The following is a 14,365-nucleotide window of genomic DNA, read 5'->3' as shown; positions in this document are numbered from 1 at the left end:
GAATAATTCAATGTTGAAGATTGGATATGGCTGTTCTACCAAGAAGAAATGCTTCCCAAATCCTTCTTTGAACCAATGAGCACATAAAAGAATGAGGCAGTCAATAAGAGTCTACTAGGATTTTTAGAAAACCTTCAACATGATCCCTTTCCAAAGGGTTTTTAGGGAACTAAGCTGCCATAGAAGGCCCTCTTACGCACTCAAATAATTGATTAATGATAGAAAGCAAAAGGTAGGAATAAACAGTCAGTTCTCACCCACAGAATAAAGGTGAAGTCACTCACAGAACCTTACAGAAAGATGTGCTAGGGCTGATGCTGTTGAAAATACTCACAAATCATACAGAACACATAAAAATAGCACAGTTACAAAGACTGGTGATGAGACAAAGCTGTTCAGAGCCATAAATTAAAAGCTGACTGCAAAGATGCTGTGCAGAACATGTTCATATCAAGAGACAGTGGCAAAGTGGCAGAGGTCATTCAACTGTAGATAAATACAAAATGCTTCACAGGAAAAGCAGTCCTCAACTTGATGTACACACTAACAGGTCTCAGAACTTGATACTTCAAAAAAAGAGGACCAACGTCTGCAGCAACTTTCTCTGCAGGAGCAGTAGAGGCCCTGAGAGCAGGGAGGGCTCCCAGCTTTGGAAGATGAGTAGAATTCTTCACTTTTACTACAGAAAACTCAGGAAGGTCTGAGATCTCTGCCTCTGTGAAGCTGCCTGCTAGATAGATAATTCCTCTAAGTCACTTCTAGTTTGGAGAGGACACGGCTGGGACAGCTGACCCCAACTGACCCAAGGGATATCCCACACCATATGGCATCATGCTCAGCATATAAAGCTGGGGATGTTCAGAGTGATGGCATTTTGTCTTCCCAAGTAACTGCTACCTGTGATGGAGCCCTGCTCTCCTGGAGGCAGCTGAACACCTGCCTGCTGATGGGAAGGACTGAATTAATTCTTTGCTTTGCTTGCGCACGTGGCTTTTGCTTTACCTATTAAATTGTCTTTATCTCAACCCACGAGTTTTCTCACTTTTACTTTTCTGATTCTCTCCCCCATCTCACCAGAGGGTAGTGAGCAAGCAGCTGTGTGGGGCTTAGTTACTGGCTGGAGTTAAACCACAGCAGTCCTTTTTGGCACCCAACTTGGGGCTCGAAGAGTTTGAGATAATGGCAGTTTTGATTGGAATGTGCTAGATCGAATTGACAGTGTTTATTGCTGTTTAGCTATTAATTGGCAAGCTTCTGTGCTTGCCATGGGGCTTGCTTGCCTCACTGTATATTAGAGTATAGTGCTCGTTAGTGGCTTTTTGCTTTTGCTGCTTGCTGCACGGCTGCATGGCTTATCACCTTACTCTGCTGTGCCTCAGAACATTTTGATAACAGCAATGGCGATGCGCCTGGGCTGGCAGATGGCCAGGGCATCGCTGCTCTTTCTGTGCTGCTGTACTGTACAGGCTGGAACTCCAGTATGAACTCAAGTCGAAGGGACTGTGACATGTGGATGAGTCCACATGTGGCCATGGGTAAGGCCATATTGGAGCAAGTTTATTTCTGAAGGGACTGTGGCTGTAGGTAAGGCCACGCTGGAGCAGGTATAGCTCTGAAGGCATTGTGGCTGTGGATAAGTCTGTGCCACAGCAGGTGTACCCCTGGAGAGACTGTAGCTCATAGATAAGGCTCCTCTTGGAACAGGTATCCGTAAAGGGGCTGCAGTCTGTGGTAAGTACAAGCCGGAGCAGGGGGAAGGGGAGGAGTTCATTGCAATGTCAAACCCTATAACATGGCCCAGAGGGACCAGGGGTGGAAATTGTAATGAAAATACCATTAAATTGTTGTAACCCGGGATTTGAGTTGCATGTTTTAGGAATCACTATAGCATGAACCACCTGAACCAAAGGAGGACAAGCTTTACAAGCAGTGCAAGTGTAGTAGTGACCCGACCTGTGCTGGCTTTGGTGCCCAGTAACTCATGTAATGCACCACCTCTCCCATCCTGAGTAACCACTGTAACAGATGGAGTCCAAAGTCATGGACTAAATGAACTCAGTGGATATTTTGTGGACATTTACACACGTTTTACAGACATTTCACAGGAATGATCCGTAGACTAAGGGAATGATATCTGTGTATTATACCAAAGGATGGGATGGGTGGTTGTGGGTAATGAGAATGTATTGGATAGTGAGAGACTTGAGCATGACATAAATGGTATAGAATAAGGGGTGAAGAATGTGCTGGTTTTGGCTGGAGTAGAGTTAATTTTCTCTAAAGTAGCTTGCATGGAGCTATGTTTTGGATTTGTGCTGAAAACAGTGTTGATAACACAGGGATGTTTAGTTATTGCTGAGCAGTGCTTACACAAAGTCAAGGCCTTTTCTGCTTCTCACACCACCCCACGAGCGAGTGGGTTGGGGATGCACAAGAAGTTGGGAGGGGACGCAACTGGGACAGCTGACCCCAACTGACCCAAGGGATGTCCCACACCATATACTGTCATGCTCAGCACATAAAGCTGGGGGAAGATGGAGAAATGGGGGGGACGTTCGAACTGCTGGTGTTTGTATTCCCAAGTAACCGCTACGCATGATGGAGCCCTGCTTTCCTGGAGACGGCCGAACAACTGCCTGCCAATCATTTTGCTTTGCTTGCGTTCATGGCTTTTGCTTTACCTATTAAACTGTCTTTATCTCAGCCCATGAGTTTTCTCACGTTCACCCTTCCGACTTTCTCCTCCATCCCACTGCACGGGAGTGAGCGAGGGGCTGGGTAGGGCTGAGTTGCCAGCTGGGGTTAAACCACAACGTAGACACAGTAATCAAAAGCAGCTGCAGCAGCTGTAAATACTGAGTTACTCAAGTCATTCTGTTCCTACACAAGATTCATTTGGCTACACATCCTTTAACACCTCATTATTTACCATTCCCTTTCTCTCGGTCATCAAGACACCTTCATCAGAGATTATTTTTTTGTTTTAATTTAGGTGACTAACCAGAGTAATTGAATGAACAAGTGATCTTCATGACACCTTGTCTGAATTACATTTATTCAGTGCTGATGTTTAGTAACCTGCTAGCTAGCCACTTTTTAATTCTTTAATGTGTATCTTCTTCCTGTTTTAACTTGTCCAGCATTTCCACATTTTTTGCATGACAGACAACACAATCTACAGGATTTCAATAAAATTACCTTCACCAAAGCAACACATAGTTTTTTTCTTATTGGCTTGTCAAGATCTACTTTCAGTAAACTCATAGGCTTTCATTATATGTCTCACATTTAATTCTTGATAATCTGAATGCTATTCTATCACTTTTCATTTCAAAGTTAGTTATTCATTTCAAAGATTGGCACAGGAACAGTTTTCCTGTAGCCACCCAGAGCCCTCCAAAATTAGTGAGAGATCAACAGAATTGGTTCAAAGTTCTCTCTGCTCCTTTATTTTTTACTTTTTTTTTTTAATGTGAATTACTCATGACAATGAACTTCAATACATGTAACCTAAGCAGCTATATTTAACAGGCATCCAAATTATTGCTTGAATAAGTGTCTGTATCACCATAGAATTTATCTGGAGAACAGGAATATGTATCATTATACCACAAAGGCAGGACACTCTTTTCTGCTTGTTATGACATCTCCATCATTTCTGTCTATTAATCAACTGGAGGGGGAAACAGAGTAACAAGGGAAAGGAAGGGAAGTGGAAATGGATTTGTTTAAGGCAATCATTTATTCTACATGTAAAAAAAAAATTTAAAAACAAAAACGGCCTGCCAGAAACACAATAAAATCTGCAACTGACAGCCACAGAACTCCCTACCTAGCTGCAGTATTCCACATTCTGGATCTCTCCTGAGCAAAAGTCTGTCTGTAAAAGCTGGACAACTCTGTTCATTTAATACCTCAACTTCCCCATCTGCAAGCTGGAAAAAATTAGATTTTTCTTTGATCAGAGGTGATCTAAGAGCCACGAGTGAAAAGCTATACATACACATCACTTGTGGAAAGGTCATCTAACTTGTTTTCCAGATAATTTTGTCTACAGACATTCTTGCTTAACCTCATAGCAGAGCTTGCTCTGAGGTTTTCCCTTCCTCTGCAAACCTCTCTACCAGAAGAGCAAAAAAAGTTCCACTACACCATGCTTCTGCTGAAGCAGACCTCTGATATCAAACTGCCCATTAGTAAAGCTAGCTCAAGCCTCGCTCTTCTCATATGCATCTTAGGACATATGAAATGCAAGGTTATAAAAAGTACTTCAGGATATCAAGTACTGCAGAAACGCTACACTCTCCACATGCAATCTAAATAAAGCCTTAAAACCTTATTGGTTAGTGACTTGGATTAGAACAGGGTTAGCAGGGCAAAACAGAGTCATAGCAAAATATGGAACACACTTTAAAATGCAGAGTACTGACTGTACCTTACAGATTTTGTAAAGAGATTCCTGACCGTCTCCTTCTGTATCTTTGAAATAATCATGTGCTGGAAATGTACGATGAATATCTCGTGTAATGACACTTTCTTGAGCAGAATCCTGTAAAAAAGAGAGAAAAATCCTGAAGTATTAGCCCGGTAACAGTGTAATTAAACACAACAGAACATGAAATTATATGTGCAGTCAACGTGGATACATTAGATAACTGCTTTACTGACTCATCCTCTAAAAATGCTTTGAGAAGAAACTGAAAATCCTCTAGTCGCATATGCAGTAATAATTTGACAGTTTAACAAGAGCAACGTGGCATGTTTTCTGTCCTTCAGGCTTACTGTTCAACTTTAACACTTACAGGAAATGACTAGTTATTTAATTGAAGGTGCATTTTTACCACAGAACATATGCTTACTGTATTTCTCTTGGAGTTTTTAAAAAAATAAAATAAAATAAAATAAAAAATTAGACTGATTCTCTCTTGCAAGCTCAGAAGTATTAATTTAAAATGTTTATCAATCTGTCATGAAAAGAGTGTTAGTTACAAATTAGAACTGTTACTTAGAAATGTTCAAAGTTTACCATTAAGTGGTCTTTACAAGAACAAAAACAGAAGTACCACCAGAAAATGTTATACTTTCAGACAAATCCCATCTCTTTCCCTGCTGCCATCTCCGACGCAACTACATTTTTACATTGACTACCAACCAGGGGTGAGCACAAGTGCCTGAACATTTGTGTCAAATGCCGTTTTAGAAGCCCGAAGGTAATCTTGCATGGTAAGCAGCTGCTACTGCAGAAGGATACAAGTCTGCTGTAAGTGCTGCATCATCTCTGCAAGCTCCATGTGGGTGATCTGCATATCCAAAGACAGCTAAAATGACACAAAATGCCCACGTTTAGGCAACTGAGTTGTTCCCTAGACATACCCAGCTCTGAAGATAAAGAAGCAATTGCTTACGATACTGCGTTTCTATAAAAAGATGGAAATCATTGCAATCAGACCTGAGAAATACCACTGTGTGTATGAGAAAGTGGTATCAAAATGTCAAAGCTGGAACTACAACAGTTAATCAGCTATCTTCAGGTTCCAGTTACCCTCAGTATGAGATATTACCTTTAGGTTGGTAAATATCAAATGCTGCTTTCCTCTACTACCTTTGTAATCCTAAGGGATCTGCACCAGCGAATCAGAAAATAAATCCTTTATAAATACTTTTACCTTGAAAACAAAATATCTCTGTAAGAGAAAAGCGTCTAAACCCTCAACTTGCAGTTTGTAATCCAGGACTCTCCATAGAAAAAGCTTCTTTATACCTGCTGGAGTCAGCAAGCAGGTAATCTCCCAAATTTAGGTGGTTTCCTAATCCTATAAAGCCTCTATGGTGAGACTATGCCATACCGTAATGCAGCTGCCTGTGGGGGCTTAGCAAGAAGACCACAGCGATCCCCAACTACAGTTTCCTTTTGGGCCCATCCATAACCAGTTCACACAAAGACATCACCCTGGGCTGTATCAGGCCACCTCAGAGATGAAAACCCATCATTGTGCTTCTCCATTCACTTTGATGGCAGCTAAGAAACTAGCTATAGTCACAACAAGCATAAACATCACTTTAAATTTAAATGTTTTCTAACAGCACTCACTTGAGTATCACAGATAAGTTAAAAAAAAAGGTGGGTCCTTTTAAGAGTCTAATTTTCTTCTATTCTCTTTTGTCTTCTCATTTCCTTTGATTCTCTCAACCATCCACATCAAACTATGGCTTCATTTTTCTTCTACATCCTTCTCTGCACTTAGCACAATCTTCCAGTTCTTGCACACAGAAGCCTTCCTTCTCCTTCTCTCTCAAATCTCTCCTTGAAGTTCACAGGTTCTCTGAACCTTTGCCATCATGAATTTACCTATTTACGATGTCCTAATTTTCAGTGATCTCAACTGCTGCTTTCCCTTTGCTTGACAATAACATCTTTAGTACAAGACAATAACACAATCTGTGTTTTGGAAAATACCAGGCATATTGTTATGTGCTAGGAAAAGGAAAGCTTATAAGAAGAGGTGATCTTTTTATTATGATAACTGGAAGTGCTGGAGAAAATAAACACACCTTTGTGCTTTCAGCAGGTTACCATTATGCTTTTCAGGATATGGAAGCATCATGCAACTATTAGTGACCAAAACTAACCACACAGTCTAAGTCACATGCAACAAAACACAAAATAATAATAAAAATTTAATAATAAGCATTTCTTTAATCAGCCTTCCTTAATGAGTATTTTCATTTACATGGGTTTGAAACACAAGAGAGGCTAAATAATTGCAGTCTTCCTCCCAGACTGAGCTGACACTTTAGTTACATTGTAAGGAAATGCCTTAAACAGCATTTAAGATCTACGTGCAGTTATTGAGTCTATTATGAAAAATCTGTTATGTTAATTCTTCAGCAAATTTGAAAAGATCCAGGCATTTTAAAGAAAGTTATGGGAAGGCCACCACATCCAGCACATACATCGCTTTTCTGTCAAGCCGGGAGATTGTGTTTGACTTCCCTCTATTTCTGTCTTTTCCTGAACTGAGAGGTCAATACATAATTGAGGACATAGAAGTTGACAAGGTAGATGGCCAAGGTAGGACCAAAAACTATTTGTGTAAAGGCCCAAATGCAAATTCACCTCTACTGAGTTAAAAGGAGCCTGAAGCAGAGTCTTCATTCAGCATTATTAACAACAGATGCTTCTAAAAAACCTAGAGGAAAACAATTAAATGGACCCAAAATAAAATCTGACATGAAAGGCAGGAGAATTAATGCATTCTGAAATAACAACATCCATCTGAAATACAGTAAACCCATAATCGAAGAGAAACAAGAAACTAGTCTAGAGTGGAGATCAGTGTAGAATTACTTCTTAAAATATATTTAAAATATCTTGGTTATCTTTCCATCTTTTTCCAGATAGAATTTGTTGATCACTGTTCTCAGGAGTACCACAGCAGATGAGTTTACAGTTATCCTAATTCAGGCTTTCAGAAGATCTTTATTCTTCTGAAAGTCATGATTAGTTAATTTCTTATGAAGAAAAGCTAAGGTGAGATGGCTATCAAAGCATTCAGAGTTTTAATGATCTTTCTCGCTTCTAATAATCATTTCTGTGCTGCCAACTCAGAGAAACAATATTCTACTGAGGAAAAGAATTATCTTCATATGTCAACTACATGACAGCTGACATCCCACTGAACGAGCTCTCTACTTTGAGTCGTCTCATTTTTAAACAGCTAAACTTCTGCAGCTGTGAATAGCTGTACTGGAATACTGACTCCCTGACATTGCTGCCATTTTGAACTATTAAGATGCTGCTGAATGTGGACGTTTGATGCCAGAAGGCAGACTGACAAAGATATATGGAAGAGAACAGAAAACAGTTTATATTAATGTTAAAAGAAAATTAGAGGTACATAGGCACTCAAAATTAAGAAATATAGGGACATCTTTATGCATGTACATCAGGAATTGTTTTTTAATTAAGAGCATTTCACACACACTCCAAAAAGGACTTCTACTCATTTGTTGTCATGAGTGTACCCATTCTGGTGATGAATTACAATTAGGGAGTAGAAGAGACTCCTGTAGGTAGAGCCTTGCTTCCTTTGCTGCAAGAACTGGAGGATGAGTATGGTATGAGCCGGAAGAATGTATTAAAAAAGGAAAACCTCTTGGGGCATAACATCTTAATGTTGTGCGTTGAGACTCAGATCCTTTCCCCACTTCTGCCCAAAATTACTTACGTGAAACCAGGTGCATCACTTACGCAAAAAATTCCACAAGTGGTCACCTGAGTTTTCCTTACTAGACAGCTGCCAGTATTGCAGCTGCTGACTCAATATGGAGAAATGCAGAATTACTTGCAGTTGCAAGTAAAGGAATTAAAGAGTTTTATGTGAATACTAAAAAAATAATAAACCGGGTCACAGGTGTCTCAAACCTGGCATTCAAACAGAGCAGTACTTCTGACCTCAATCTCCTTGTGCTCTATTTCCCTGGTTAATACTAATTCCCCATCTCAGTAGGGCGTTATGAAAATCAATTAACATCTGAAGCACTGAAATACTGTAGCGATGAGTCCTACAGAATTGCCAAAGAGGAAAATAACAACTTCATCCTCAAATCCTGATCTGAATGGTATATTGTAATGCACAAGGTTACACAATGAAAAATAGTAAGAGGCAAGAAAGAAAAAGAAAAAAAAAAGCTGCTCATTAGATAAGCAATGTTCCTTCTGCACACAACAAGGCAAAGATCCCGGGAAGAAGACAACCCAAGCCCACAGAACTGTGTGTGGACAAGAATATATCATTATGAATATGAGTAGGCAATTTTCATACTGTACTTAACTTCCAAAGGCTTATCTCTAATCTTAAACTCCTTCAAGTTTGGTTTTATCACATATGTTTACATACAAAACCAAAGTGATTTGGATGTGCTGGAGGCTCAGTACATGTTCACCTGACTGCACCCATTTAAAGGGTCTGCATCTCTGGCGAGGTTTGCACAGATGATTTTGCATCAAATTGTCCCACCCATTTTTCATCTCTTCACTAGCTAAAATAGCCAGAATCCAAAGTACCAAGGAAAGTATGAAAAGAAGAAGAAAAAATCCAGAATGGGCTTCAAGCACCTAAAATTACCACGCCCTGGAAATCTGGTGACATGCTCCTTCTGGATTAGATATCGAAACTTCCCTATGTGTTGTATGGAAAGCAAAAACCCCCAGGCTGCTGCAGGTGTTCATCACTCTTGTTTAGCCAGAGACATGGGAAGTGGAAACACACCACCTGCTGATAGCAGGAGTTTGAGGTACCCTCAATTAATCCATACCTCTTCATCCTGAAAACCTGTACATTTAAATTTTGACTTGCTGAGTGCACATTATTAGACATTATGACATTGTTTCAGTACCCTAAGCATTTTGCTGGAGGAACAGATTTTTTGCACATCGCTTATTTTGCTCCTTAAAGTTCTGTGTGGTCCTGTACAGTTCCACACATGCATACACAGGAATATGAATAAGAACTCTAAATTCTCTAAAACACAATCACAAATAGGCAGCAAATACAAAATTTACAAAAGAGATGAGGTTGGTCAGTATGGGTTTGAAACTATCTGTGTAACTGGCATGTAGCTTTGTCCCTTATTATTAACGACATCCTCCCCAACTCATGCTTCCAGTGAAACCTGAGATCATGTTGTGCCAGCGTATATATATAGACACATCATCAACCCCTTTCCTCTCATCATTTTCCATTCACATTATAACCCTCCAAGTAGAATGTGTGATCCAAGAAAATCCCAGGTTCCTTAACAATCAGTACGGGGGGGTGGTGGGGAGGAATCAATAGCTCTTCCTTTTAAAAACACTGAACAAAAGATGTTTGGCTTATGCTCAGTTCTTCTATAGCATTTTTGTAATACATACCTTGTAGTTCAGCTCTTTTCTATAAATAGATTTCCATTCAATCATCATCAGATTTAATGCAGCTGAGAGCATGTAATACTCAAAAAGGACTAATTAACAGAGAAACAGAAACTGAGAAAAAAGCAGGGGATGATTCTTTAGAGACTTTTTCTTAACAGTTACATATCAAGATATTGAAAGTAAACATAATATTTAGGTTAGTTCCGTAAATACACTGGTCAAATTTTGGCTATCAGCTGTATTTATCTGCTTGGGCAAAACCTCTTTCTACAAGCAGAAAGAAACAACAGTCCTGCTGGACATGGGGCCACATGGATAGTTCAAATCTGAGCAGTCCTGGGCTTCTGGCAGGTCAAGCCTGGATCTAAATTTAGTGTCAAAGGCTCTCTCCTCCCATCAGCATAATATTTTGGATTACTAATATAGCTCTGCCTAAGGAAGTAGACATCTTCTTTTATCAAATTATCTCCCGTTTTTCTCAAGCTGTGTTTGACAAGGTAGTGGGCAGCTGCTCACACCTCAAATTTTGAGAATTCCCAAGACAAGATCCTCAGAAAAGCATCTACAACATGTCCCTTTTTAGACCAGGAATGCAAAATTACCAATCACTTCTAAGTACCCAATTCTCTAATTGTTAAAAAGCTATGGGCTGGGACCCTAATCCTTCTAGATGCAGTACCACTGGGACTGGATTGACCAAGTACTTGTTACAAACTGGTCTATTATTTATATGACTACCCATATGAGTACCAAGGAAATGCAGAATGATGCTCATTCTGAAAGGCTGTCATATTTCTTTCAACCCTTATGTCAATCTTAAAACTACCTGGGAGAAGAAGGAGCCCTGATGAGGACACACTGACCAACTGCCCAGCATGAGGTTTTTAACCCTCCCAGAAGCCGGTGCTGATAGTTCTCAGCTACAAGATGCTGGACAAGGTAGACTCAGACCACAGAGAATGACAGCTCCAAGATTCTTAAAGATTGCACAGAAGAAAAAGGTAGTACTAGAACATAAAGATACCTATGTAAATATTATTCTGTGTGTTAGCTATTAAAAAAGAAAGTGATATTGTAGCAGTCACAGAGGTAAGGCAGAAACAGCTCAGATCTTAACAGGGTTGAGCCATCAATCGGCAACAGGCGAGATGACATTTTTCTGTAAAAATCACAGCAGAACTAGATCAGACACAAAACGATCAATTCTGCGTACACGCTCTTGTTCTGAAAAACAAAAAATATCCACGACCTTTACTACCTTCGTGTTTTGTTTTCCTTCTCCCTCTCCTATTCTATACACCCTCCCTCTCCTGTATGTTACTGATACATAATTTATTCTCCTTACTCTGCCATATCCTTTTTGAAAGATGTTGTCAAAAGAAAAATGCTTTTTGTGCTACTGGGCAAAAGATCAACTTCTGAATGCACCAGACTCAATTTTTTGCCATTGGCATGCTATGCTGTGAATTCAGAGTTACTCTTAAACTCTTATCTTGAAAGCTCCCTGATCTCCCACAAGACAGAAGGCGCTCTGTACACTAGCAGATGGGGTTTGGGGTTTTTTTTTCATATGATGTATAGTTGGCATGAAGGGCCACGCACATCTGTTTGTAGATATCACAGTATTTCAGTTTCCATTTTATTATGCTTGGGGCTTTATCTGGGTCACCAGATCTTTAGCACATATGCTATCCAGTATTCTTTTGTTAAAAGTCAGAGAGAATATTTTAAGCGCTGGATTTTGTCTTAGGTTTACTCTTGTTTTTAATAGCTATTACTTAGGAAGGTGGGCCTCTCCAGAGGACGTGAAGATATATTAGACCAAGTAAAAGGCATGCTATCCATGTCATAATTTGCCATCGATTAGCCATTGTCATCATTTCACTGTTTTTTTCTGAAATGTGTATAGGCACTATTTCATTAACAGATAAGTAAAAAGGTAACTCACAGATTTATCCAAGTAGCAAGTTAATTTTGTTCAAGTTCCTTCTGCTTTGCTAATTTTTAGATCAGGTTTCTGATTATGCCTCCTCTGTTAGAGACACAACTGTACTTGTAAAGGTTGGGGAAAATGTTCTTGGATTAATCTGTAATTTGAAATTCAAATATTTCTGATGCTACCACCAAATCATTGGGCAATTTCCAGAAGCAACTAGAAAGGTAAGGCCTGCTTCTAACAAACAATACTTAACTGCACCATATCAGATGGCTGTGGAAAACTCAGGTGAAACTGTTTACAGAAAATGGAAAAGTCGGCATATTTGAATACTTGATTCCTATTTACCTACCTTAACTGACAGTGCCACAAAACTTACTTCCATTTTAAACAAGAGCCTACTACACTACAAGAAGCATAAAAGAGAAAAATGCAGTTACTGCTTGAAAAAATATCTTTAAAAAGCATCACTGACTGAGTAGATGTCCATCTAGTCAGTGCTTCTTTCAACACATTTTTATGAATTCTTAATTTAAACCCACTTTTAGCAATCAAAAGATAACATGACCAATGTAACTGGACCATTTAAGATTTTAAAGAAAGTGTTGCTTTTCAGAGTTGCTTGACTTTTCCTTTACAAGCTGAGTGACTCCAAGTCTAAGAAAAAATTGTAACAAAATTCACAGCTACCTAGGTCTCCTAGCATACCCTAACCTTTAGCATCTCTATTGCTTGCTGCTGGGAAAATGTTAATAAAAAGAGAAGATACTGCAATATTAAGGAATTTTATCTGCTTCGGTGATGCTGATTTTTAACTAGGAGGAAATGCCTTGAAGCACTATGCAGATAAAGATTTGCCAATACATTGATTTTAAAAAGCTTCTTAAGCTTGTAGTTGTTGAAGTGCGCAGACTATTTCTTCAAAAAGGAAACGTCTGTCCCTCATTTCTTCTTCTTCCAATAATCCAGACAGAAATACTTCATCAAGACCTCTGGTCAGCTGTAATGCTTACAGTAAGTAAAAAACACCAACTCAGTTACCTCCCAGATCCACTCCTTGACAACAGTTACATAATTCAAGCAACCATTTGATATCCTGGATGCTTTCATTTTAGTACTTGCTATGACGACACTGCTTTTACATTTTCTTTACTGTGAAGGCACCCTGTTATTTGGAAGCATGTATTTTTTTGAACCACTTATCTTCCAGAACTATTAATTATAGAGTAATCTTCTCTATTCTTTACGTAAGAAATCCAAAATCTGGTGGTTTTGTTGACTTGATAGCCCTTTGTGTCACTCAGCATTGACATCAGACTCTAAGACCAAAGATTCTGGCCCTTTGAGAGCATATAAGATAAAAATCACTTTTTGACAAGATCTTAAAGGTCTTTACTCCAGCTTCAGGGAACAGCACATTGCAGAAGATGAAGGCTAGCCAGACGGTCAGGGACGAGGACAGAAATACAAGCACATGGTTTTCATTCCTGCCTCTGTCAGACTCTGACTCAATTGTGGATACACCAAATAGCGTGTATTATTTCTGAGCATCAAGTCCTTCACTGGTAAATCTAGAGTGATAATATACACAAATAAGCAATTAATGTGTCAAGCACTTTTATACCTAACACAGAAGTAATTACGGAGATGCCACAACGTTGTACTAAGAGGAAAAGTTCCGTAAGTTCTAAAAGTTCTAAGTATATAATTGTCCATAAAGTTTTATTGTATTTTGTTGCTGATTTTTAAATAAATTTATTTTTAAAACTTCTATTCATCTCCAATTTGGACAACACAATGTACATTTCCTCGCTGGATCCTTCAGAGTGTATGAGACATTGAAGACAGCTGCTGAAACTGCAGTCAGCCAGGTCTCTGATGAGCAACCGCTGCCACTACAGGTGGCATGTACTGTGAATGTGGAATTTGCTGAAAGATGAATCGTAGACATAAGCAATTTAGAGATGCTGATACAGGGAGTCTACAGATCTCCTTTAACCCTTTCCTCAAATCTTCTCCCAGTTACAAGGAGAGGGAATGCAGCAGAAAGGGACTTTCACCTCCTAACAGTACTACATATAGATAAAAGTAGGTTTAAGCAGACACTGCCTAGGCTGATAATGAGTTGTCAATATCTGAGCTTATTAATAGAAGTCTTTAATACAATTTTAGATGAAATAATGAGGAAAAATACTGGAAGGAAGAGAATCACAAATGTTTGAGGTGGGAAGGGACCTCTGGAGGTCATCTGGTCCAACCTGCCTGCTCAAGCAGGACTATCTAGAGTTGGTTGCCCAGGACCATGTCCAGACGGCTTTTGAATGTCTCTAATGGTGAAGACTCCACAACCTCCCTGGGTAACCTGTGCCAGTGCTTAGTCACCCTCACAGCAAAAACGTTTCTCCTTATGTTCAGATGGATCCTCCTGTGTGCCCACTGCCTCTGCTTCTGTCACTGGGCACCACTGAGAAGACCTGGCTCTGCTTTCTTTACAGCCTCCCTTAAGGTATTTA

General features: G+C 39.5%; 1 protein-coding gene across 3 annotated transcripts in view; it reads right to left on the bottom strand.

The window, feature by feature from the left end:
- RABGAP1L (RAB GTPase activating protein 1 like) overlaps positions 1–14,365 on the bottom strand; it is a 262,600-nt gene that overhangs the window by 111,384 nt on the left and 136,851 nt on the right. For all 3 annotated transcript variants that reach the window (XM_064454431.1, XM_064454429.1, XM_064454430.1), the window contains exon 14: positions 4,436–4,549. In XM_064454431.1, coding sequence (XP_064310501.1) covers positions 4,436–4,549 — 114 coding nt within the window. The remainder of the gene's footprint in view (positions 1–4,435; positions 4,550–14,365) is intronic.

Source organism: Phalacrocorax carbo, chromosome 6 (assembly GCF_963921805.1).
Source record: "Phalacrocorax carbo chromosome 6, bPhaCar2.1, whole genome shotgun sequence".
NCBI classification, from domain to species: Eukaryota; Metazoa; Chordata; class Aves; order Suliformes; family Phalacrocoracidae; genus Phalacrocorax; species Phalacrocorax carbo.
This window is presented reverse-complemented; position numbering and strand designations above follow the sequence as displayed.